Source organism: Salvia miltiorrhiza, chromosome 1, assembly GCF_028751815.1.
Source record: "Salvia miltiorrhiza cultivar Shanhuang (shh) chromosome 1, IMPLAD_Smil_shh, whole genome shotgun sequence".
Taxonomy (NCBI): Eukaryota; Viridiplantae; Streptophyta; class Magnoliopsida; order Lamiales; family Lamiaceae; genus Salvia; species Salvia miltiorrhiza.
This window is the reverse complement of record NC_080387.1, coordinates 20,868,374-20,894,113: the sequence shown is the minus strand read 5'-3', so window position 1 is coordinate 20,894,113 and position 25,740 is coordinate 20,868,374. Positions and strand designations below refer to the sequence as shown.

Below are 25,740 nucleotides of genomic sequence, written 5' to 3'. Positions count from 1 at the left end.
CCATAAGAACATGCATCCACGAATAACAACAAACACATTAGAATGTAGAATTACATCAAACACTCATTCATCTTGCAGTAAGTAAGGACAATTGGGACGTGTATGTGATCTCGCTTCACACAAACTACACGTCTTAGGAACACGACTTTTGCTTGTGGATTTGCTTGTGGATGCCGCATTGCCTGGTGTCGTCTTCTGCTTTTGTGAATCTTTCTCAGTGGGTCCCTTATGTCGCGTTTCTTTTGGCCGACCAGACTGTCGCTTCCATAGTGGAGGTAAAACACAAATACTTGCAACATCTGCAGGGACTATCCATGAAGCATGTGGCGGGACAGAGTTTACCCGATACGAGTATGCCTCTCGTAGCTTTGCTGATTGATAATAGTCTCCAACATGCTTAGATAAGTCATCGCCTAAATGCCTGAATTATTTGTTTAAAATAAAATTTAGTTTAAGAAGCTAGCAAAAATTATATCATATAAGTGAAAACAAGTGCGTACCTTATAGCTGCAACAGCATGCGAGCACGGTAGCAGGTTCATGTCCCATTCGAAGCACGTACATGACTGCGTTTGTACATTCACTTTGAATGACCTGTTTGAATCTTTTACTTTGAAAGCAGATGGAGACATGGCAACCACCTCATATCTCCGCGACCTCTCCAATTCAGCAGTCAGCTTTCGTAGAGCCTCTGGTGTAACATCTGCAGAAAACGTCTTTGCAGCTTCCTGTCTTTCATCAAACCATTTTTCTATGATATGACGGATCGCCTCAACCATAGAGCATATAGGCAGACGTCTTGCCCACAGTAATCGAGAATTGAAAGATTCAGCAACATTTGAGGTCAGAAAACTATAGCGACGAACAGGACACTTAGATCTAGCCCATCTCTCAGGACCAACCTGCATAAGTTTGGTATATGCTCCCCCATCTTCGTTTAATGCCTTTAAGCTTGCCATTGCCTTGTCAAAATCACTCTCTCGATATGCATAAGCCGCCTTTTGGTAGAAAGCAACGGCTGCCTTGCCATACCTAGTAATTTTATTCAACAAATGGTAGTAGCACAAGCCGTGTGCAGCGTGTGGATAAACTACCTTAACCGCATTTTGTATACTGATATGGGCATCAGAAACAATCAACATCTCAGAATTCTGACCATAAGCCACCTTCAATCGATAGAAAAACCACTTCCACGATTCATCATTCTCGATCGGACCAATCCTAAAAGCCATTGGAAACACTTGTTCGTTGCCGTCCTTTGTGACGGCAACGAACAAAACACCTTTATTGCGGCCCTTCAAGTGTGTGCCGTCAACAACAATTATTGGCCTCATGTACATAGTGTACGCGACTCTGCAAGAACCAAGTGCTACGAAGAGATGCTTCAACCGATCATTCTCATCAACTTCCAAGTCGGTCACCGATCCCGGATTACACATCCGCAACATGTGAAGATAGCCTGGTAGCAATCCATAAGATTCTTCGTGTCCGCCGTATATCATCTCCACCGCCATATTACGGGCTCGGATCGCCACACTATAACTGGTTTGAACACCGTACTCTCTCTGCAAATCAACAACAATGGACCTCGGCTTTACTATGTCCCCATCCTCGTGCATTTTCTTTGCTATATATGTTGCGATTACACGAGCTGGTACCTTCCTCACTCCAATATTTACGAGGTTGTCAGTGCATGTGTGGGCAGGCCCAAACTTTCGAACTATCCAAAAGTCACCATGCTGAGTAGCTCGCAACAGAAATGGGCACTGAGTCTGATATCTGCATTTGAACGTAATCCTATCCAAGTCCGATTGAGGAATGACAAATTCTGCACGACGTTCCAAATGCCACAACCCCACCGCTAATTTCAGCTCCTCTTTGCTTTCGAAGATAGAACCTTCGCTCAACTCATCGGGATCTGGTATGATGTCAAGTTTACCTGCAAATAAATTCACTGAAAAATCCTTCGGAACCACCGGAACTAGCCAATTGCTCATTTCTGCAGTTTGTTCGGGTCCCAACTCTTCTTCAAGCCTTTGCGGGTTTGTTTGCATTATCATGGACATAAGCTGCCCGATTCCTCCCTCCCGACGAATCCAAGCAATATGCTCAACAAATGTGCCATAATCAACTCGAGCAGACTCACGCTCCTCTACTTCTTCATCATCCTCATCTTCTTCATCATCAGTGTCTGTTGATGGAACATACTCTTCATCATCATTATTATCAGCAAACCAATCAAAACCTCTCATGTGGTTTGAGATGGCCTCCTCGAATGAAGTGGGCTGAGGAGGGTGCTCATAAGTAGATGCATACGGTATCTCGATCGAAGGTCGATAAACTTCTTGCTCCGATTGGAAAGTGCCACCATCATGTGTCACATAAACCTCTGGCTTGACCTCAAAGGCACAAAGTCGAGAAAGTTGGTCATCAGTACTTAAAAGAGATCGGATGATCCTGCCACTTCGAGATCTCGATAGATAGTATAAATTGTAGACGGTACTCAGTGAATTTGCCATCAAGTAGTAATTGATATTTTGCCTTAACTCCGAAATGCTTATGTTATTTGGCTGAACATAAGCAAATGAAGCACCTCCACCACAATATAAGACATCGTTCCAATATCCTCCATATCTCACAAGGACGTTTTTCCACTCCGTCATCTGTAAATTACGAATAAAATAAATTAAAATACAAATAATATATTCTCCTATAAATTAGCTTATACCACAAATCATTAATCGCTCTAAACCAAATTATTTACGAAGAACCCATCAATTAAATATTTATTCATGAATATGCGAAAATATTAAACTATTACACGATGGTATTTAACAATTATGCGGCGGTGTTTATTGACATTCCGAAGGTATTTAACTACAATTCGAAGGTATTTACAAATAATTGAAAGAATGCTTAATTACAACACAATTGCATGGACACTATCATGATAGAAATCGGGCAGTATTAAATGAACTTAAGCAATGATATTTACCATTTCGACGAGGGTATGTACATATTCGACGACGGTATTAATTTATTAATCGAAGGTATGTTCTCCACATGCAAAACTCACCTAATAATATCAACAATGTCTATATACACTACAATGATAAATATGCAACGGCATTACACTATTAGGAGATGGTATTAATCAAGTAATCGACGATATTCATCAACATTATGAAGGTATTTATCTCATATGCAAAGGTTGTTAGAATAGAATGAAAGAATACTTAATTAAAAACAAAATTGCATGGACATTAACATGATAGATATACGACGGTATTTACATTTTTTGACGATGGTATTTAAGATTTCGACGACGGTATGTACATATTATACGACGGTAATATGCTATTACTCGAAGATAAATTTTCCACAAGCAAAATACACCTAATATTAGCAACAATTTCTATGTACACTAGAATGATAAATATGCAACGGTATTAAACCATTACTCAATGGTATTTACGAAATATACTTCAGTATTTAAAATAAAAGTAAGAATTACCTTTAGTTGATAGATATGCGATGGAATTTCTTTTCTCCCAATTCTCCAATGAAATGGCAGTTGAGAACCCCAAAGCTTCCAAGAAGAAGAATTATAACTCAATAAATATGGAGGCCTTTGAGACAACTTGTTTTGAATGTTTGTGTCGTATTTACTTCATCCTTTCAACATATATGGAGGCCTTTGTGTTTAATTTATGTTTAATTTACTCACCCTCACCCGTGAATGTACTAGGAATCACTTTATATTGACATGAGTGTACTTGCAAGAACTTTATATTCACGTGAAAGTGAAATTAAAAGGAGCCAGACGTACTTAGAATTCTGTTGGAAATAAATTTAATACCGTCGTCGAAAAAAGAAAATACCATCGTCATAATCACTATACCGTCTGAATATTTGAGAATATCGACCGGCGGTATTATCATTTGTTCCAATGGTATTTTAATTTTTTTAGACAGTATTTTCTATGGTGTAGAGAATCCTTTGCATCCTTTTAACCTGTAAATATTATTTTCGTATAATATTTACATATGTGCGGTATTTCAAACTCATTTCTTTCGGTAGTATTTTAGGCACAAAAGGTGATGGGGGAATCATAAAAGGACAAAATGATAGAGAATCATAGTACACTCCTTCAACTCATGCGTGAACAATTATTGAAGATTGCTGACAAGCATAAAAAAACGTGTACATGTGTGATGACAAAATATATTAAAAAATACAAATAGTTAAAAGATGTAGATGATAGAAAAAGTGGTTAAAAGTTGTAGATAGTTTTGCAAAGTTGGGTACTTTTGCAAATCCCCCATATATATATATATAGGGATGTCAATCGGGCCAACCCTCTGGGTTTCGTGTCAGCCCTATCGAGTTTTGGATTAATCGGGTGCGGGCTAATCGGGCTAGAGATTTTGTCGGGTTATAAATTTTCAACCCTAACCCTAAACGTTCGAGTTTCGGGCTAGCCCATCGGGCTAGTCGGCTTAAATGCGTAAAAATAAAATAATCGTTTGTATTTTGTTATTTTTAATAATCTAATGTATAATGTATAAAATATACATAGAAATCAAAGATATAAATTATATAGCAAACATGAAATGCAAAAATATAAGATATTGAAAAAAACATCAAGATTACATAACATATAAAATTATAAGTTGATAACAATAAAATGCTCAACTTTGTTAACGAAAAAACAATAAAATGTCCAACAATAGTCTGAATTCATAGAATCAAAACATCTCAAAAATACAAAAAAAGTGAAATGATGAGACTTTATAATATTTTGTCATTTTTTTATTTTTATATCTAAATATTAATATTATGTATTCGGGTTTCGGGCTAGCCCATCGGGTTAGTCGGGCCGACCTTATCGGGTGCCGGGCTATTCGGTTACGGGCTAATCGGATTGTAACTTTTATCGGGTTGAAAATATTTAACCCTAACCCTCTCGGATGGCAGGTTAATCGGGCTAGCCCACTGGTTTCGGGCAAGATTGACATCCATATATATATATATATTATTAATTATATTATTTAATTTAATTTAATATACTAAATAGTAGTAGAAACTAGAAACCCTACATCTATTCATTTCTAATTTTCTGGGCTTAATTAGAAACATCCGCCGCCTTCCTTTTCTCTAGCCTCGGCAGTTGCATAACAGCTTTCCTTTTTCCCCCCCTCAACTGCGGCGCCGCGCCGGGCGCCGCCACTCATCCCCGCCGGCGACTAGCAGCAGGCCAGCGCAGCCACCCAGGTGCACGCTGACGCAGCAGCAGCAGACCGGTGCCACTCCCGACTTCTCCTCTGATGCTCTTCTCACCCTTCACTACTTCCCCCGCCCTTTTTCCCCTCGCCGTCAACAGCAGCGGCGACGAACAACAACGCCACCATCTGTACCTTGACTTTCCCTATTCGTCGATGCAACACAGTGCGGCTCGACCTATCCTTTTCGCCGACACAGCACAACACAACACAGCAGCGACGAACAACCTCCGCCCTCTCTTTCCCCCTTCTCGTCGATCGATTCGAAAAACCGATTGAAACCGATCGGTTTTTGATGGTTCGATTTTCGAACCAATATCGGTTCGGCTCGGTTTAAACGATGGAACGTTCGGTTCGGTTTCGGTTATGAAAAAGGCGATCGGTTCGGTTCGATTTTGAACCAATGCTCACCCCTAGTAGAAAGTAGATAAAGTGAGTTGGTGGAAATTATTTAAATATTAGGTATAGAGAGAGAATATTGTCATAAAGGGAATGAGACACTACTAATGAGACAATCCAAAAAGAAAAGTGAGACACTACTAATGGGACGGAGGAAGTAGTATTATTTTTACTGTGGAATCATTTTTTCTTCACTCATAATAAACTTAATTATTTTTATTAAAATTCGTGTTACTCCCTTTTTAAGACTATTTCTGCCGGTGGGATGGAGTATAAAACTAAAAAATCAAAACTCTTTTCGCATTCCATCACCAAGTAGACGAGACAAAATTGCAACTAAAACTCTGATATACAGGGGCGGGGCTAACCTATGGAAGGCCCGGTGCGAAATTTAAAATTGGGCCCTTTTTATAGCTAAAAATGTATCAAAAATATAAAACAAAAAAATATATATCACCGAACGATAGTTTTTATTATTATTATTATTATTTTATTACACAATAAGCATGTAAAATTAAAACGTTTACTTAGAAGTGTTGCTCTCCTTGTAAATTTTGAAACAAAATCACTAATAACACTTTGATCATCAATTTCACATGCCATTTAATGAAGGAAAAGAGCCCTAAAGCAATAAAAATATAAAATTATAACTAAACAAAATCACTAATAACACTTTCATCATCAATTTCACACACCACTTAATGAAGGAAAAGGGCTCCAAAGCAATAAAAATGTAAAATTGTAACTATCAAGAATCGAACCCACATCAACAAGATTCCACATAACTTGAAGAGAGCATCTTTCCATTGAATTAGTTAATAAAGTTATTTATTTTTCAATTATTTAAGTATATATAAATATATAGACCTATATATAATCTGGGGCCCTCAATTTTTCGGGGTCCTGTGAGGTCGCCCACCCCGCACACCCTCAAAACCACCAGTGCTGATATACACTTCTCTCAAAAAAAAAAAACTCTGATATAACACTAACTATCGAAATGGGAGTATTACATAAAAAGAAATATTTTTAGTAAAGATTACATCCCGATCTTGGAAGGATTAGTTGAGAAGTCACACTCATATTTCATAATTAGACAAGGGCACAGCAGTCTGAAGTGTACAAGCATTTGAAGCGCTGTAATAACGAATGCTCTCAAAGTACCACTTCGCTGCTCACAGTGTCGGTGGACTAATAGTGCAACCGTCACTCTTTCTCTCTCATCCTTTTCTCTCTCTAGAAATACATGAGCACGGCCTTAGCAGCTCACCTGTCGTATTCTTCCCTTCCACGCCATTTTTTATATTCCTCATATTTTTATTGCGACGGACAATCATAATAATTGAGATTTGAGAACTACCCACTCATTAACAGCTATACATACACTGACCTTTATATCTCTCTCTAGTGAGAGAAAACTGAAGAGAGAGAAGCCGAGCCGACAGCTAGTGGTTCTACTCGCTCTGCTCTCCACTGCTTCTCTCATCCGCATTTCCATCTTCTGTTGTGCTTTTAGCATTGTGTTCAGATCGGTTGTGGACTCAATCTGTTTCTCACGATCTGTGGTTGATTGGCGGAGATTGTCGGCATCGTTTGGATTGCGCGGTGAGAAATCTGTTTTTTCGTTGAGGGCAATTTGTAATAGACGAATGCGAAAATTGGCGTTTTAGTAGATATTGTTTCAGTTATTTTTGTAAATTGTGGGTGGGATTTAATGCAGTGTTTGGATTGTGTGCAGTAATTTCATTGACCCGGGTTACTTCAATTTAATTTTAAGAGTTTTGATTATTTAATTGATTTTGGAGTCAAATAAATAAGATATTGTTCCATAAAAGTGCTGAATTTGATTGTCGGCAGGCGCGATCGAGGGTTTAGATTTGTTGATTTTGTGTTAGTTTTGAATGTAAGCAATAGATCTAACCTGTGAAATGACGAGTTCGGAGAGATTGAGACAGAACATTTTACAGTTTGTGCAGGAGCGCATTGCTCGGGGATGTTAAATTCAGAGTGAAGCTTTGCATCCGGCTGATTCTGATCCATTGCTCTTGACTGAGGCTAAGTGACAATGGAACCTGAAGCAGAAATCAAGGTTGGTATGAATGTTGTTGATTCTGATCCATTGTTCAGATGGTTTTTTTTTTTCTTTCTTGGATTCTTGAGCATATCTCCATGATTGGATCCATAAATTCCTGATTAGCTTTTCTATCTTCTCATGGGTATATGGTGTAAATTTTTCTCTTTCTCCACTGAATTTTATTTCTTGGCTTATATTTATGGATACATTTGTTTCTCAGTTTAAGTGTTTAGTGTCATTCTATTTCTTTGGAATATTATGTTCCGTTTTTGACTTAGTTACTGTGTTCTATTGCTAGGGAAAGACCTTGAAGACCATGGGCAGCCAGGTCTGTCAGATCTGTGGGGATGACGTGGGTTTAACTGCTGACCTTGAGCCATTTGTTGCTTGCAATGTCTGTGCATTCCCGGTTTGCAGGCCTTGCTATGAATATGAGAGAAAGGATGGAAATCAGTCTTGCCCTCAGTGCAAAACCAGATACAAGAGACATAAAGGTATAGTAAGTACTAAGTTCTAATAAAAGTGTCTCTTCCTATCCTCTGCCAATTTAGAATCAGGTGTAGGAAATAATAAGAGTTTCATGGTAATTTGCTAAATTAGTTGCAATGTAAGTCTCTCTAGCTTACTATAGAAAACTTTATTGAGTTGCACAAATTGGTTACATCTTCAAGGTTGTCAAAGTTTTTCTTATAGTAAATCTAATGCTCCTCAAATCAGATCAGATAAATATAATTAACTACAAGGGATTGATTGGCATATAAGGTAGAAACAGCTGCTATAGCTAGAATATTGAACAGTGGACTCTTGGGGGATTTGCATCATATGTGACACCGTGTTAGGAAGCGATATAAGTCTTGAAAGATTTCACATGCAATGCCCGAACAGTAGATAAAATCATGGGAGTGATATTCTGGACTCTGTAATGTTATTTATTTGTGTTTTAAAAAGATGTCTTGGAAAGCTGTATTCCCTGGAATGTTTGAGTTATAACATATGCTTTTGGTTTCACTTTTAGCGGGGACATCTAAATTTTTTAGAATGTGCAGGTTAGTTCAAATGTCGTAGAAAATTTCAGTGTTTGGTTATTATGTATTGTTATTGAATTAATGTAATGATTATAGCATTCAGAAAATGATTGTATATGATTGTTATTGATTATCTAGCTGTGATATGCGTAAATATACAACTACGTTCCTAAAATAATTGGAATACCGATATGTCTCTACATGTATGTATGGCCATGATTCAGTTTAAAATTATTTTTGGAAAAATTAATGCCTTTTCAGTGAATAGGAACACCAAAAGACATGGCTGCTGAACTTTTTTATGCACAATTTTCAGCAACTTTCTAAACACTGAAAAATTGAGTTGATTCAAAACCAAAATCTGGTTTCTGAAAATAAATTTGATACTTTCAAACAGGGAGTCCTGCAATTCATGGTGATAGTGAGGAGGATGGTGTTGCTGATGATGTTGTTGATGATGTCCATTACTCTGAAACTCAAAGTGACAAGCAGAAAATTTCAGAACGAATGTTGAGCTGGCGTGTTAATCATGCGGGAGAAAGTCTTAATGCACCAAAGTATGACAAGGAGGTTCCTCAAAACCACATTCCTTTGCTTACGAATGGAACAGATGTAAGTTTTGATGCTTTTGGATCACTTTATTCTACTGTTGTGCCGTGCAATCATATATTATGGCATAATTGATAGACTTTTTATATGTTTTACAGATTTCTGGGGAATTGTCTGCTGCATCACCTGGGCGCCTTTCAATGGCATCTCCACCTCCTGGAGGCGGTGGAAAACGTAAACTTTTACTTCATTACCTTTTCTTTTGATGGATCTTAGTATTTATTTCGTTCCCTGAGCCTTTCACATTCTTTACCTAATATCTTCCTTTTCCCATTTGCAGCCAGGATTGTGGATCCAGTGAGGGAGTTTGGATCCCCAGGCTTAGGCAATGTTGCCTGGAAAGAAAGAGTGGATGGCTGGAAAATGAAGCAGGAAAAGCCTGTTATTCCAATGACTACTAGCCATCCTCCTTCAGAAAGAGGAGTGGGAGATATTGATGCGAGCACAGATGTTCTTGTTGATGACTCTCTACTGTAAGTTTAAAATTTTATATTCAGAACTTTTCTCTAGGTATGCAAGGTATTTTTGAGCAAAAACTTTGATAGTATTGGTGAATTCCATAAATCACCATCACTTGCTCTCATGTGGCAGCAGAAAATGACGCACTCTATATTTTGTTGCATGGTAGCCATTCTCCCTCTGATAAATTTCTTCTTGGTGTAGGAATGATGAAGCCCGACAGCCCCTATCAAGGAAGGTTTCTATTCCGTCATCAAGGATAAACCCTTACAGGATGGTTATTGTGTTGCGGCTGGTGATTCTTTCTATTTTCTTGCACTATCGAATAACGAACCCTGTACCCAATGCATATCCATTGTGGCTGATTTCTGTGATTTGTGAGATTTGGTTTGCTATATCCTGGATTCTGGATCAGTTCCCAAAATGGCTTCCTGTAAACCGTGAAACGTATCTTGACAGGCTTGCTCTGAGGTGAGAAATTTTCCCCGCATATGCGTGTCTTTATATTTGGCTTCATTGTACGTTCCTCCCAGTTGAAAGGCTTGTGCTTATAATAGGTAGACAGTGCAGTGCCTTTGTTTAGTTCTACTGCCTTTATTCGGCTAAGCCCTTATATCTTTAGTTCTTATATTACCAAAAAGCCACTCTTTTTGTCCTCACTCGAAATTAATAATGTGTATTGTGTAACAGATATGACCGTGAAGGAGAGCCATCACAATTAGCTGCTGTTGACATATTTGTCAGTACTGTTGATCCTCTGAAGGAGCCTCCTCTTGTTACAGCTAATACTGTTCTGTCCATTCTTGCGGTAGACTATCCGGTGGATAAGGTCTCTTGCTATGTTTCTGACGATGGGTCTGCCATGTTGACATTTGAAGCTCTATCAGAAACATCTGAATTTGCAAGGAAATGGGTTCCTTTCTGCAAAAAGTACAGTATTGAGCCACGGGCTCCCGAATGGTACTTTGCTCAGAAGATTGACTACTTAAAAGATAAAGTCCAGCCATCTTTTGTGAAAGACCGTCGGGCTATGAAGGTGAGAATTTTTATTTTACCAGATTTTCCCTTCACATTTGGTCAAATGTCTTATTTCTTTTCTCCGGGTTTGTACTATAGAGAGAATATGAAGAATTCAAAATTCGTATCAATGCGCTTGTATCCAAGGCTCAGAAAATTCCTGAAGAAGGTTGGGTCATGCAAGACGGTACACCGTGGCCTGGAAATAATACAAGGGATCACCCGGGAATGATCCAGGTGAGAAGATAACTGTACCTTCTATCTCGTCGAGTGTCAATGGTCCTTTGTACAGTATAGTGCATGTTCATTTCGTATGCAAAGGACATACCTTTTTCATCGTTTTCATGTTTCTATTTATTTGGTTTTAAAGCACGAGCCACACATGCTATATATGTTCTTCCTCAACAAACATGTACTTAATTGCATTCCTGTAATGTTACTCATATTTCTTGCTCACAGGTCTTCTTGGGCCAAAGTGGAGGTCTTGACAGTGATGGTAATGAGCTGCCTCGGTTAGTATATGTTTCTCGTGAGAAGCGTCCTGGTTTCCAGCATCACAAGAAAGCTGGTGCCATGAATTCACTTGTAAGTAGTCAAATGATGTATTTTTGAACGTATAACTTATTATGCTGCAAGTTTGGCATTCTTATGTACTACAATTGCAGGTTCGCGTGTCAGCAGTTCTTACCAATGGACCTTTCTTGTTGAATCTCGATTGTGATCATTACATTAATAACAGCAAGGCCTTGCGTGAAGCAATGTGCTTTTTGATGGATCCGAATCTTGGAAAGTATGTCTGCTATGTGCAATTTCCACAGAGATTTGATGGTATCGACAGGAGTGATCGATATGCCAACCGCAACACTGTCTTCTTTGATGTGAGTTTCAGTGTTTCTAATCATAGCAGTCCTTACAATCCATGTTCTGCTTTTGGTTACCTACAACTCATTCGAACTGTTCCTTTTTGGCTCACCAGATTAATCTGAGAGGTTTGGATGGCATTCAAGGCCCTGTATATGTGGGCACTGGATGTGTCTTCAACAGAACGGCTTTATATGGTTATGAGCCTCCTCACAAACCTAAGCATAAGAAACCCGGCATGCTTTCTTCCTGCTTTGGTGGATCAAGAAAGAAAAGTTCTCAATCAAGTAAGAAAGGTTCAGATAAAAAGAAGTCCAGCAAGCATGTTGATCCTACTGTTCCTATCTTCAGCTTGGAGGATATAGAGGAGGGTGTTGAAGGTACGCTTTCCTTGAAACTAACAACTTAACATATGATCACTACTCATTAATCCTCTAGCTCATACGAATTAGTTGCTTTCATGGGGATGTTACTGTTTAAATGTTTATGCATATGGTTTGCTTTTTGATTATGAAAATTTGTCACCGTGATGTTTCTGGTTTAGATAGTCGCCCTTGCATAACAAGGGGAAAAAAGTTTCTGATAGTAAAAAGATTTCATGGAAATTTCAGAGTGTCACTTTATTGGCTTCATCCCTTTGTTGTGTTGCGATCCATCCCCTTTGTTGTGTTTCTGATTCATCCCCTTTGTTGATCGAACCAGGTGCCGGATTCGATGATGAAAAGTCATTGCTCATGTCCCAGATGAGCTTGGAGAAAAGATTTGGACAGTCAGCTGTTTTTGTTGCATCTACCCTGATGGAGAATGGTGGCGTGCCTCAGTCTGCCACACCAGAGACTCTCCTTAAAGAGGCTATTCATGTCATTAGCTGTGGGTACGAAGATAAGTCAGAATGGGGAAGTGAGGTACGTGGCAAGTTGTATGTTGCATTACATACTGTGTACTCTCTGCCTTACTAATACCTTGAAATAGCAGGATGTCTATAATAGGATAACCTAACAATGCCAATGCAATCTAACATAGGTTAACATTTTTGTTTGGAGTTTATCATGTTGATTCTATTAACATAGTCATACTGAGGGTTTTTAGCTTTACAATGACTGTTCAAAGAATTTCTTTTACATGTCTTTGGAAATTAGTGTGAAAATTATAGTTTATTAAGAATGAAGATCTGATAAGATATTGGTGGTCTTATTCGATTGGTGGTCTTATTCGATTGGCTGGCTCTAGAACTGGAAGTTCCCATCAAATCTTTTCTTCCATTTAGAAGCCTTTTCCTATTGTTTGGGCCCTGAGATAGTTTATGCCTATGTATTCATGACGTGTAGTTCTCAATTCTCAAGTAAGCTGTAGAAGAGACATTTAAAGATGTATGATATTTAGTTTTGTTATTTTTTAAATCCATAGGAATCGGATCTACTACGGAAGTATAATTACAGTTAGTTATTTTGTAGCCTCTACATTCATGCTCTTCAATTGTCAATATTTCTTCTCTGTCCATCAAATGCTTACTTCTATTCATGTGATAATTAATTCCTTCCTTCTGAAAGTAATTCTTGTCCACTTGATATTCTTACGAGACTCATTTTCCTCTCATGTATGCAGATAGGATGGATCTATGGTTCTGTCACAGAAGATATTCTTACAGGATTCAAAATGCATGCACGTGGCTGGCGATCAATATACTGTATGCCTCCAAGGGCAGCCTTCAAGGGATCAGCTCCAATTAATCTTTCCGATCGATTGAATCAAGTGCTTCGATGGGCCTTAGGGTCTGTGGAGATTCTGTTTAGCAGGCATTGTCCAATATGGTATGGATATAAAGGGAGGCTCAAATGGCTAGAGAGATTCGCATATGTCAACACCACAATTTACCCAATCACTTCCATTCCTCTGTTACTTTATTGCACGTTGCCAGCTGTCTGCTTGCTTACTGGGAAATTCATTATCCCACAGGTATGTTTTTCTCAACAAATTCAACATCTCTTATGGGAAGCCGAGAAACATGTTTTAAACTATATATTTTGTATTACAGATTAGTAACCTTGCGAGTATCTGGTTTCTTTCCCTCTTTCTCTCCATCTTTGCCACTGGTATACTGGAGATGAGGTGGAGTGGTGTCGGAATTGACGAATGGTGGAGGAACGAACAGTTCTGGGTCATTGGAGGTGTTTCAGCTCATCTCTTTGCTGTATTCCAGGGGCTGCTCAAAGTTCTTGCTGGAATAGATACAAATTTCACTGTCACATCTAAAGCTGGAGACGAAGAGGGAGATTTCACTGAGCTTTACATGTTCAAATGGACAACTCTTCTGATTCCTCCAACCACTCTTCTCATCGTAAACTTGGTTGGAGTTGTTGCTGGGATTTCCTATGCAATCAACAGCGGCTACCAATCATGGGGGCCGTTGTTTGGGAAATTGTTCTTCGCCTTCTGGGTGATCGTTCATCTCTACCCTTTCCTCAAAGGTCTTATGGGGCGCCAGAACCGCACTCCCACTATCGTCGTGGTGTGGTCGATTCTTCTAGCTTCGATCTTCTCTTTGCTGTGGGTCAGAGTTGATCCCTTCACCACTAGAGTCACTGGCCCAAAGGTCGAAGAGTGTGGAATTAACTGTTAAATCAACTTCTCACAATTTCGATGGACCTTTTTTTGTCTGTGTGATGTTCCTTTTTTTTTGTGTAGAAAGAGAAAGATAAAAAAGCTACAGTATTTATTTCGTATATTTATCGTAAGTCGATGAAAAATGTTTGCCCATTGTATGTTAGAACTTGTAAGCTGTCAACCATATTTATAATGCATTACTTTATTTTTTGAATTCGTTTCTTTGGCACGCGGTTGCTCGATTTTCCAATTTGTTGGCAACGTATGAGTTGCATCCAGTAAAATTTATATGAGAACTACATCTATTGTGTGTGACTGTAAAATTCGAAGGATGGATTAAATAAATAAATAAATTTGAGCTTCGTAAATTTACTACTGAAGTATCGGAATCTCCTTTCATGTTATGAAAGCAACAGGATTCTGCCGAGGCTATGAAGAATCTATTTACCTAATTACATCCCCAAATTTGAGTAGTAACAGTTGGCAACTCTGCTCCATTCATGTGAGATATGACAAAACAAGAATTAGTATAGTGGAGAATTTGGGACCTCACAAATATTTGAAAAAAAAAACACACACACACACACAAGGAAAACATTGTCTATAATTCACATAAATATCTGAACGTGAAGCCAGATTCTTGAAGATAAATCAAAGAGGCAGAAGATTTTTTTGGTTTTGTTAGAATCTTTCTCCAGGTGGCGCCTTGCTCAGAATTATCTCTTCAGTTCATTTGACAGCAGCATTGTTTAATACTCCATTGAAGCAATGGGTGAATCATGGGCATGTTTATGCGTGGACAGCATCATGCCTTCAACCATAAAGGGAAACAACTGTGTCTCTTATTTCTACAGAAACGTAGGGAAAAGAAGGCAATTGCAGCAGCAACAGCAGAGGATGGTGCATTTGAGCAATTCTTTCTTGGATCCATGGCCTGCAAAAATGGTGTCAATCTGCACTAGTTCAACAAAGAGACACAAGCTTCAACGCCTCATCGTTGTGGATGAACTAGGGGGGCAATACGAGGACACCTTCAACGATGTCAAAATGGTGAGTTGATGCTTTAAAACATATATATATATACAATCAGAATTATTAATGAAATTAGTATGGACAGGAACTTGTTGAGTTCTTCACGTTTAAGGCTGTGAGGACAGTTCTTGAACAGCTGTATGAAATGAATCCACCACAGTATAAATGGTTCAACAAGTAAGAAACCCAAATTCCCTCTCTTCATCTTCTGCACTTTATATGTTCCTCAACCTCAACACGTCGTCCAATCTGGCAGCTTTGTGGCGGACAATGTACCAAGCAAGGGGAACCGCTTTCTTCAGACTCTGGTTAAGGTAATCTGTATGTTGTTGGAATGGAGATTCAATTCAACCTTGGTAGAGATTGATAAATATAATGTTGTTGGGGATGTAGGAGAGGAGAGAACTTGCTGAAAGAGTGATGATCACACGCCTCACACTCTACGGCAGATGGATCAAGGTATGTATGTTCCATGAATTCTTCATCATACACAAGAGAATGAATGAACGGTTATGGGGTTGATTGATTGGGTTTTGTAATGTAGAAATGTGATCTTGGTGAAATATACAAGGAAATATCAGATGAGAATTTGAAGCTCATGAGAGAGAGGCTCCTGGAAACCATCCAATGGCCGTCTGATGATAATTCCAAATCTGATCAGGATACTGATTAACTTCTCTTTGCTTCTAAACATATGGATATTTTTAGGGGTGTAATCGAACCGAATATTAGTGTGCACAAGTTTGGTTTGTTTGATATTGAGTCGAATCCTAAACTTTGTTTATTGAATACTTTGAAACTCATGAGCTTAATCGAGCATATACAAATTTTCTACATTTATATTTATATTCAAAGTATTGAATATTTTTTTATAACAAATAAAGTTAATTAGAGATTTAATATACTCCCTCCGTCCCAATATTGTTGGCCACATTCTTTTCGGCACGGAGATTAAGAAATTGAGTGTTATGTTTTAATTGAGTGGTTTGACTTTTTGTTTATCTTAATTGCTTAATTAGCAAATCTCCCAACAACCACCACAAATCTGCCGGCAACTCTCAGACGGCTGGTGACCGGCGACCGGCGACCGATGAACCACCCCCAAATTCTCCCCCTCACCCAAACCAGACTTCGCCTTCACATCGTCGCATCACCTCTGCCTTCCTCCGCCTTCTTCCTCACCGTCGCATCACCTACGCCTTCTTCCTCACCAGAGTTTCGATGCCCAAGAACCAGAAACCCAAAAAAGAAAAATAGAGACAACCCAATCGGAGCCCTAGACCTCCGAATCGCAACCTCCGCCTTCTTCCTCACCAGAGCTTCGACGCCCATCAAAAGCCCTAGCCTCCAAATCCGCCATCCTCCGCCCAAAAACCAGAAACCAAAAAACAAAAACCAAATCGGAGCCCTAGACCTCCAAATCGCGACCTCCGCCTTCTTCCTCACCAGAGCTTCGACGCCCATCAAAAGCCCTAGCCTCCAAATCCGTCATCCTCCGCCCAGAAACCAGAAACCAAAAAAGAAAAAAGAAAAAAGAGAGACAACCAATCGGAGCCCTAGACCTCCAAATCGCGACCTCTGGCGACGGTGACGCTACCAGTAGCGGGTGACGTCTTGCTGAAGTGGGAGGAGATGCCCTGAGGGATGGTGCCGCCGCGGAGGAGCTCAACGTCGGCGAGCCAGACGGCGGCGATGCGGTCGTACTAGGGAGGGGCGGTGATGGTAGGGGGGAGGGGGCTGAGTGTGTGTGTTTATTTAGGAGAGTTTAGGTTTAGTTAGAAAGTTTAATTAAATTAATCAATTTGACTTAATTAAATTAAACTTTGCCATTTTTAGAAAACATCCAACAATAGTGGGACAATCCAAAAAGGAAATGTGGCCAACAATATTGGGACGGAGGGAGTAGTGATTATTAATTTTAATAGATAATTATAAGTTGTGTCTACTACTAATTTATATTTTCAAGCTGAATCATTTAACGAACGTGTTCACGAGTTAATGAGCCGAATACTACGAAACTCAAGTTTAGTTTGTTTATTTATCAAACTTCACTAAACGAACGTTTTTTGAGCTGAGCTCCGAATAATTTACGAACAGCTTGATTTGTTTACATCCCTAGATATTTTGTGCCCAACAATTCCACTTGTCTACTTACTTTTATATATACTACATATTAAATCCGAAACTTTGATAATGGCATCATTTATTTATTTCAATAAGTCTTAGAATAAAGAGTGGTCTCTTGTGAAACTGAGTGTACAAGTGAAATGGGTCTGATCCAATCCGATCGGAGGGCGCGAGAAGGGGAAGGGTGCGGGCCAGGCCTAGGCAGAGCAACGGGAGCACGTGTGCGATGTACTTATTTTGGTCAAGTAATTATTGTTATAAGAAAAAGTAATTATTGATATAAAGAAAGGTAATATTTCAAAAATATTATTTTTTCTTAAAAACAAACACCCGAAGGGTGCGGGGTTAGGCTGACCTCTTTGTAAATAAAACATCAACCAGTATCCCAAACACGACGCTTTCCAAAAGTATCAATGCCCAACATAAACCATAGGGAGAAACAGAAATCAGACATATCAAAATCATACATAGATGTAGCCCAAAAGTGAGTACATCTAGAGGACAAAGGAAACAATATCAAAAAGAAAATAAACCAAAACAGACTAACTATCAACATGAAATCTGAATATAATGTTAAGATAACCAAGCTGGTCCATCCTAACCAAAGCAAGAAAATGACGAGGAGCAGAAAAACAGTCGAAAGTAGTCAATGATTGGGCCTGGTGCCCTCTCATTTCCATAAAGTCAGCAGGCCGGTTTCCATCGCGATGGATGTGAGTGAAACGGACTCACCTAATCTGAATAAGTTGTCAGATCCAACAAACGGTATGACGTATGCTAGCATGACTGTGATGCTCAGTAGAAATGAGCAAAACGATCGCCGCAACATCCAGCTCAACCTATATATTAGTTGAGAAAGTAATAGCCAGCCTAAGACCCTCGAGCAAAGCAGCTAATCAGCCTCAAAACTGAAAGTGGCAACATAGGGGGTGCAGAAAGTAGTAATGAGGGCTCAAGTGTGATCACGAACCGCTTATCCACCGGCACCATGCTGCGTCTGTGAGTCGTAAGATCCATCAGTATTCAGCTTCACCCATGGGGACTCCGAAGGGAGCCAGAGCACCATAGTGGAGCGAAGAGTCCTCATCACGGGGGGATCTGGTGGCATGAAGTCAATCGGGGGAGCACATCCTCACCAATGAATATCGGTGAGTTTCCCGCCGCAACAAGTAGATGTAGATGATGAGTAACCTATCAATTCACATGAAAAACAAGGGATCAGAAAATAAATGTGTCTCTTGGCCTCTCTAGGGAAGGCGCGCCGCCAATGACTTAGTCTACATGCAATATTAGTGTTTGTGTGAAAAGGTGCGTGCACATAAGCAAACCATGAGTTAAAATGAGTTTAGATAATCAAAGCAGCCTCACTCTGCATGCACACATGCAAACACGACTCGGACTGAGGAGACACACAACACAGACACATGGAGGCAAGAGAAATGCCCCACGACTGGAGACGAGAATCAACAGAAAGACGACCAAATAACAGACGCCACAGGAAAATAGAAATGGTAGGAGTAAGACAGTCACTCTAGATATCAACAAATAAAGCCTGCCTGTGCAATCGTCTCCGGACAAGATCCCAGGCAGAGGAAGTCGAGAACTCACCGTGGCTGGTTAGATCCCAACGCATCACATCCTCCGTCCCTATCACATCCCTAGTTGTTCGCAGTGGGTGATTTTTTAATGGTGATTTGTTGGTGATTTTTTTAATATGTGAAGTGAAGATGCAAAATAATTTTAATAATGAAGATACAAGTGGCAGTGGGTGATTTATTTTTTAATTCGTGCGAATTGGGTGAAATGTATGAAATTGTTTTAATTGGGTAATTGGCAGTTTAGAATGGCATTTGTGAAATGTTAATGGTTTGAATTTGTGTGAATTGGGTAATTGAAAATTATATTTGCAATTTGTTGTTTATGAATGCTAAATTAGACTAATTAATTTTTACAGGAAATGGAACGTTTTTTTTTTCTCTAAAAAAACGTAGAGGTCAATCTTCATGTGATTCAGTTACACTTGCTATTGAAGCAAATGTAAAAGATGAAACAAATTTTGATGAATACGTTTGTGATCCGGGGTTAAGAAAGCCAATTGAGGAGTTTTCAATTGCTATTCGCGATCAAGTACGTAGAGAGTAATTATCTATGGGGCATTGTCAAGTAGTTGGGCATAGCTATCCGAAAACTCAATTTGGCAATCAATTAAGAAGTTTTCAAGATGTTTGGTATCAAAAGTTTGTGTGGCTAGAGTATAGCGTAGCAAAAGATGTTTATTTTTGCTTTTGATGTTATATTTTTAGGCACCCGGATAAAGCGGGTCGGTATGGCGCAGATGCATTTACCAAAACGAGCTTTACCAATTGGAAAAGGACTTTAATTAAATTTTCAAAGCACGTGGGAGATGCAGATAAATGTCACAACAATGCTAGAATACAAATTGAAGCATTTAAAAATCAAAGAGGAAGTATGGCAAATATGTTTAGATCAAATGCTCGTGAGGTGAACATTGCTTATCGTGCTCGCTTGACCGCTTCATTGGATGTTACTCGTTTTTTGTTGAAGTAAGGATTGGCTTTTTGTGGACATGACGAGTCAGCTTGTTCTTCAAATCGAGGTAATTTTCTTAGATGCATGGCGTGTCTTGATCCGAGAAACAATTTCTCTCAATTCAAAATTGATCAACTCATGCGTTTGACTACTTTATATCCCAAAGACTTTGGGCCAGGTGATTATTTATTATTTCCACAATTACTTCGTGACTTTATTATTAATGTGCATTTTGTGCATTGTTTCTTTAGGTGATTGTCTATGTCTTCCACAACAACTCCGTAATTTCATAGCATTTGTTCGGCATGATTAATGATTTTTAGCAATTAGCAATTTGGGAAGTCTTGCTCAGGACATAGTTAAAAGTGGTAATCATTTAGTTTTTCAATTGATTTTTCGAATGATTAAGTTGACATTGGTTTTACCCGTAGCTACTGCTTCTGTTGAGAGAGCATTTTCTGCAATGAAGATTGTTAAGACTGATTTGCGAAACCGTATGAAAGAGGAATGGATGAACGACAGTTTGGTCATGTATATTGAGAAGGAAATTTTCTCAACAATTGACAACGAGAAGATTTTGCAACGTTTTCAGTCAATGAGTACACGTCAAAATCAACTGTCATTGCTTTCTCAAACAGAGACGACTAGCTTGAGTTCGCCAAGTATCTATTCATAGATTATTTGTAATGTAATAGACATGGTAATGAATGAAACTATTGTACGTTTTTATTATTATGGTTGAACTAATGACAAAGAAAATAATTATTTATTAATTACTATATATTATATCCAAAAAAAAACTCGGGTTTAGCCCCCTTCCGCTCAACAAAATTCCTGGATCCACCTCTGGCAGGATGTGGAGGGGAATGGCACTAAGAGTACTCCGAATCAAGGCCAGGCGCCCGCCAAAAAAGAGATGGCGATGAGACTAAGCGTGAATTATATTTGTCAACTTGTTTCTGACACCAAGGTAATAAGAAGCTTGACGGTAACCACGAAAAATTGGAATACCAATATAAGTGAAAGGCAAGGTACCACGCTGAAAAGCCACCAAGCTCACTGAGCTGTCCATGACGGTCACCGATGTAGAAACAACTCTTGCCATTATTCACCTTTTGCCCAGAAACAACAGAATAATGGTCAATGCACTCAATCAGGCGCTGCATGGACTCATTATTTGCCTGCGTGAAAATGATAATGTCACCAACATAGGAAATGTGGGAGATGGGAAAACCCATGTAGGTCGTCCTATACATTATGTGTATCTGCCCAATAATGAAGGAGAGATCAGATCACCCTGTCTAAGCCCACGAGTCGCTTGAAAGAAACTGGAAGGAGCTCCATTCATAAGAATAGAAAACCAACAATGACTGCTACAACGCTCGATAAGGCTCAACCAACCTAGAGAAAACCCCATATCTGAAGAATCTGAAGCAGAAATGTGGTGTTGGTTGAACTGACTATGTGGGCTTGATTAAAATAAAGGGGAAGCTACAGATGGTCGTCGGTTGAGGAAATGGTGAAAAAAATGGCTGTGAAAAATCTGCATAAGGTGGGAGTTTGAGGAAAAGAAGATGGTAGGTGAGGAAAGACATTTCGAATTCGAGTAAAAAAAAAAAAACGGGAAAGCAAAGTAGTGGCAAAATACACGGATGAGATCAACTGGTACGCGAGTATTAAAAGGGTGAGTAGAAAAAACCAAGAGTGGGGAATGTGGAAGCTGAAAAGTTCACCGACGTGGTGTAACAAGTGTTTAGTAGATAATGTGGTTTGATATTTTAAGACTTTTTGGTCAGTAGAAGCGTTGCTACTAGGAAATCAAGACTTTTGTTTTACATTTATAACAACGTAGTTGCTAGGAATTTAGGGCTATAGTTTTGTGATATGTAATCTATTAAAAATACTGATTAATTTTGGTGTATTTTTACTAGACTAGGGGAGGAGTTGATGAGGACAAATTTATGCTGGCCACGGCTCCAAGATTGAAGCCACAAAATGAGGGCAAAATTGACCTAATCTGACAGTTAACACCGCTGCTATCTTGGCAGTCCTGATTGTACGGAATTTGACGTTATGTGAAGTTGTTGTACATCCGGTAAAATAGGAGATTGACTTGAAGATGAGGATTGATTTGAAGAGTTCTAGTTCCATTAAAATAGAAGCAAACTCTTATTCCTACTAGGATTCTTAATGATCTTAGACTATAAATACATGTAAAAAAAATCTCATTGAAAACACGACACTACACACATGCAAGCTATTCGTATTTTACTTAGCAATATACAAAGTCCCAAAGTTACAACCATATTCACGTTTTTCTTACTTTCTTTTAATATTGTTATTTTTTAGCATAACAAATTGGGATGACCTTGTGAGATACAAACTGATCACAACCGAGACGACTTTAGGACGAGTTTTTATTTAGGCTGCAGTATAGATGAAAGTAGTTTGTATTGACTAATTGTCTATACTGGTACGTGTGAACGCATTGATAGGATCACAGTGATTTGTATTCTTCTATCTAACCTAACTGAAGAATCAAGATCACAATGACTTAATTTCAGGTGTATATATCAATTTGTGTATCACTTTACATATTAGCTTGAGTATTATGTATCTTAGGTGATAGAAATTTATATACGCCCTCCATCCACGATATCGTTTTCACTTTTTCCATTTTGGTCTGTCCACAATATCATTTCCACTTTCATTTATATTAGTAGGGTCCACATAACACTTTATTATCCTCCACACATTTATAGTGGAGCCCAAACTCCACTCACATCAATACCCACTATTATCAACTACTATCCACTATTTTCTTAAAACTTGCGCCGCCTATAATTTGGAAATGATATCGTGGACAAATGAAATATGATATTTGGTAATCTGTATTAGACGACTGTATTCGGTATATGAAGATCACATCCCCTTAAAGGAGTTTATTGCACTAAATTCTGTATGTTGTTAAATTCAAGTGCAATAATGAAGTTGAGCTGCACTACTTAAGAATTAATAAGAAATTAATTAAATTTTAAAAAAATAAAAAATTAATTAATGGATATTGGATATCTTAAATACGGATATTGGATATCTTCAATACGGATATTGGATATTGGATATTGTATATTGGATATTGGATATTGGATATTGGATATTGGATATTGCACTAAATATTGTATGCTGTCAGAAAGCTTTAATTAATTAATGGATATTGGATATCTTAAATACGAGGTTCGATAAGTTTAATAAAAGCCCTAACTTATCGCTGATATTAAAAGGGCAAGTCAATATTAATTTTTTAGTTGAATGAACTACTCCCATAAAACATATATAGTTTTTTTTTTGTTCGTCCCATAGTCCATTTATAGTAATAATTTTTCCACTAAATGTCACAAATAATGTGGGACCTTTTGTCCACTCACTCTATACTTTGTATGATTTTTTAAAATTCGTGCCGTCTCATACTATGCATATATATTTTTATGGGATGAAAGAAGGGAGTAAATTTATGAATTAATTATGATTTAAATTAATCATAAAAATTAATTCATTTAAGATATATCTTTATTCTCTATATTTTTTATTATTGGACTGGCCCAAAATCTCCTAACTCCGATTGCAGAAAAATAGTGCAGATTATATTATCGTAAGCTCAGGCCCAAACTTTGTATTAATAATAACTATAAACACAAATTCCCCTAAAAAGAAACTATAAACACAAATTTGTGCTCTCAGAACTGAACAAACGTTAATTTCATAAAATAGGAGTGCATTTTTTACCAAGGCTCTTGGAATAAAGATAAAATGGTGTTTGAGATTAAACAAAGACTTTGGAGCTGGACAAAAGTTTACAAGATGGAGATCCCGTCCTCGGATTTCCACTCATGGAACCCAAATATTTTTGGTTGATCTTGAGATTTCATTAGCAGCTGTTCTTTCCTTCAATTCCTGTTGTATTTCTTTTTCTCCTGTTTTTTTGTGTTGACTTGTTCTTCCTTTGGTACCTCTGGTACCGAGTTTTAATATCATTCTTTTTTTCCTGATTAAAAAAAAAAAAAAGTAGGATTCTGAAGCTATGAGGGGCACTTAATTCTGAGTAGGACATTTTCTCTTCCAGGAATCTTTGAAATTTATCGTTCGTCCGTTGTTGGAGATTGAATGAGATACAATTTAAAAAATCAAAGTTATATTCAATTTCTCACAAAAAAATCAACTTTTAACAATTTCAATAAAACAATCATAATTTTCTCTAGAGAAGTTCAATTCAGGTGAAACAGTACCCAATATATACCCACAGAAGCTTCTTTCGATAACGATTAATAGTACTCCATATAGCTAGTGAGTCATACGCGAGGAAATATCATCTCACCCAAATACACACTCATTTATCGGATAATATCCAAAATTTGAGAAAGCAAAAGAGGGTATGACACGTGGCGGCTCCGAGAGTGGAACTGCATGTGTTATGTAACGTGTCAAATAAAGAGATAATACACCAAACTACCACTTCTCCTCATCATCCATTACACGTATCACTTCTCCACTCACATTTATATATATGTACAATTCCGTGCATACCATCTTTACGAATAAAATCTTGTTGCTATTGTTCCTTCCAATATCTGCGCTTTTTATCTCATTTTCAACGAAAAAATGTCGGCCTTCGAAGAACCAATACTCGCTAGGCTCAATCGACTTGATCTCATCGTAACTCTCTCTCTCTCATTATGATCAATGTAATCTTCACCTACAAAAATTAATGAAACTCGGTTTATATGCTTCATTCATGTGATATTCCAAATATAAACAAATTATAAATAAAGAAAGTATTTAGAGGTTTAGGTTGTATCCATATATATATAGTATGGGGTTTAGTTTACATGCATGTTACGTGTAGTGTGTGGGCGAAAACTAAAATTAGATTCAGTTGAAACAGTTGGAAGAAATTCGAGGCGATCATCACTCTCCCAAGAGTTCAAACGCTTCGAGCGGAACCCTAACGAGCGACGGGCAGCCGTCGTGCTCACCGGAGCGGCGGTGTCGGCCGGTGAATGAGGTGATGATCGAAGTCGAAGAGAAGGGCAACTTGATCGACAGATTGATTCACGCCGAGGATCGAATCTTGAAGGTTAGCTTTTAATTTAATTGCCTACTCTCATCCTAGTGAAGTTTTTTAAATTAGTAGTGATTTTACTAGTAATATTTTAACTTTAAAATGAGTTTATATATATATAATTTTTTTTTTCAAGGGATTGTTGTTTTGATAAATAATTTTGTGATTTCTGAGTGTCCAAAATTATTAAATCTTTGTTTTTACAATTTTTAGGTATGTTTGCAACTAGAAGAGGAGTTCGAAAGTGAGAGGAGCAGAGAGCTGAATGGCTCAGCAGAGAAGAAGTCGCCTAAGAAGGGGTTGAAGCAATTTGTGAAGTCATGCGTTAAGAAGCCTAATAAACAAAAAACTAGCATTTTGTCTTCTTGAATTTCATGACTCGTTTTGTTTATTTCTTGTGGTGTTTTCTTTTATATTTTGACGTTTTCCCAAGTTTGATCTTGTAAAGAATAAGAGCTCTGCTCCGAATTTCCTTGATCTGGTACGGTGTTGGCTGTTCTAATTTTTGTCATTGAAAAATGGTATGTATTCAACAATCGGCAGTTGCTGGCCGACGATATTTATTTTCATCGGCTTTATCACCCTA

At 38.2% G+C, this 25,740-nt stretch overlaps 4 protein-coding genes and 1 long non-coding RNA gene across 7 annotated transcripts; 3 read left to right on the top strand and 2 right to left on the bottom strand.

Annotated features, from left to right (window-relative positions):
- Positions 1–63: 63 nt before the first annotated feature.
- LOC130995851 (uncharacterized) lies at positions 64–2,662 on the bottom strand. Its single transcript, XM_057921337.1, has 2 exons — positions 501–2,662; positions 64–421 (listed from the first exon to the last, which is right to left on the bottom strand). Exons 1-2 carry the CDS (start codon positions 2,660–2,662, stop codon positions 64–66), a joined length of 2,520 nt encoding a protein of 839 aa, XP_057777320.1.
- Positions 2,663–6,962: 4,300 nt separating this feature from the next.
- LOC131006947 (cellulose synthase A catalytic subunit 3 [UDP-forming]-like) lies at positions 6,963–14,543 on the top strand. Its single transcript, XM_057934086.1, has 15 exons — positions 6,963–7,285; positions 7,648–7,769; positions 8,053–8,248; positions 9,177–9,391; positions 9,487–9,562; positions 9,669–9,861; positions 10,052–10,318; positions 10,538–10,883; positions 10,964–11,101; positions 11,324–11,449; positions 11,530–11,742; positions 11,841–12,105; positions 12,428–12,630; positions 13,331–13,681; positions 13,761–14,543. Exons 2-15 carry the CDS (start codon positions 7,746–7,748, stop codon positions 14,343–14,345), a joined length of 3,198 nt encoding a protein of 1,065 aa, XP_057790069.1. The 5' UTR covers positions 6,963–7,285; positions 7,648–7,745; the 3' UTR covers positions 14,346–14,543.
- A 266-nt stretch (positions 14,544–14,809) lies between these two features.
- Positions 14,810–19,970, top strand: LOC131006948 (chaperonin-like RbcX protein 2, chloroplastic). 2 transcript variants are annotated; one of them, XM_057934087.1, is made up of 5 exons: positions 14,810–15,379; positions 15,447–15,538; positions 15,618–15,675; positions 15,755–15,820; positions 15,906–16,207. In XM_057934087.1, the coding sequence occupies exons 1-5, from the start codon at positions 15,098–15,100 to the stop codon at positions 16,032–16,034; spliced, it is 627 nt and encodes a 208-aa protein (XP_057790070.1). In that variant the 5' UTR covers positions 14,810–15,097; the 3' UTR covers positions 16,035–16,207. The 2 variants fall into 2 exon arrangements, with proteins under 2 accessions (XP_057790070.1, XP_057790071.1); XM_057934088.1 differs by lacking the exon at positions 15,906–16,207 and adding an exon at positions 19,792–19,970 and having other exon boundaries at positions 14,925–15,379.
- LOC131006949 (uncharacterized) lies at positions 17,912–19,784 on the bottom strand. The gene is made up of 2 exons (XR_009095833.1): positions 19,097–19,784; positions 17,912–18,679 (listed from the first exon to the last, which is right to left on the bottom strand). It is a non-coding gene; the product is annotated as an uncharacterized LOC131006949 (long non-coding RNA).
- A 4,635-nt stretch (positions 19,971–24,605) lies between the features above and the next one.
- On the top strand, positions 24,606–25,740 carry LOC131006946 (uncharacterized). 2 transcript variants are annotated; one of them, XM_057934084.1, is made up of 3 exons: positions 24,606–24,748; positions 24,969–25,169; positions 25,368–25,740. In XM_057934084.1, exons 1-3 carry the CDS (start codon positions 24,695–24,697, stop codon positions 25,521–25,523), a joined length of 411 nt encoding a protein of 136 aa, XP_057790067.1. In that variant the 5' UTR covers positions 24,606–24,694; the 3' UTR covers positions 25,524–25,740. The 2 variants fall into 2 exon arrangements, with proteins under 2 accessions (XP_057790067.1, XP_057790068.1); XM_057934085.1 differs by having other exon boundaries at positions 24,621–24,748; positions 24,978–25,169.

Excerpts from the sequence above, each read along its gene's own strand:
- LOC130995851 (XM_057921337.1), bottom strand. The coding sequence starts at position 2,662 with ATGACGGAGTGGAAAAACGTCCTTGTGAGATATGGAGGATATTGGAAC. Across the intron at positions 422-500 it reads CATGCTGTTGCAGCTATAAG|GCATTTAGGCGATGACTTAT; the intron begins GTACGCACTTGT and ends CAAATAATTCAG.
- LOC131006947 (XM_057934086.1), top strand. The coding sequence starts at position 7,746 with ATGGAACCTGAAGCAGAAATCAAG. Across the intron at positions 10,319-10,537 it reads CTTGACAGGCTTGCTCTGAG|ATATGACCGTGAAGGAGAGC; the intron begins GTGAGAAATTTT and ends ATTGTGTAACAG. Across the intron at positions 12,106-12,427 it reads TATAGAGGAGGGTGTTGAAG|GTGCCGGATTCGATGATGAA; the intron begins GTACGCTTTCCT and ends TGATCGAACCAG.
- LOC131006948 (XM_057934087.1), top strand. The coding sequence starts at position 15,098 with ATGGGTGAATCATGGGCATGTTTATGCGTGGACAGCATCATGCCTTCA. Across the intron at positions 15,380-15,446 it reads CCTTCAACGATGTCAAAATG|GAACTTGTTGAGTTCTTCAC; the intron begins GTGAGTTGATGC and ends TAGTATGGACAG. Across the intron at positions 15,539-15,617 it reads CAGTATAAATGGTTCAACAA|CTTTGTGGCGGACAATGTAC; the intron begins GTAAGAAACCCA and ends CCAATCTGGCAG.
- LOC131006946 (XM_057934084.1), top strand. The coding sequence starts at position 24,695 with ATGTCGGCCTTCGAAGAACCAATACTCGCTAGGCTCAATCGACTTGAT. Across the intron at positions 24,749-24,968 it reads TCAATCGACTTGATCTCATC|TTGAAACAGTTGGAAGAAAT; the intron begins GTAACTCTCTCT and ends AATTAGATTCAG. Across the intron at positions 25,170-25,367 it reads CCGAGGATCGAATCTTGAAG|GTATGTTTGCAACTAGAAGA; the intron begins GTTAGCTTTTAA and ends TACAATTTTTAG.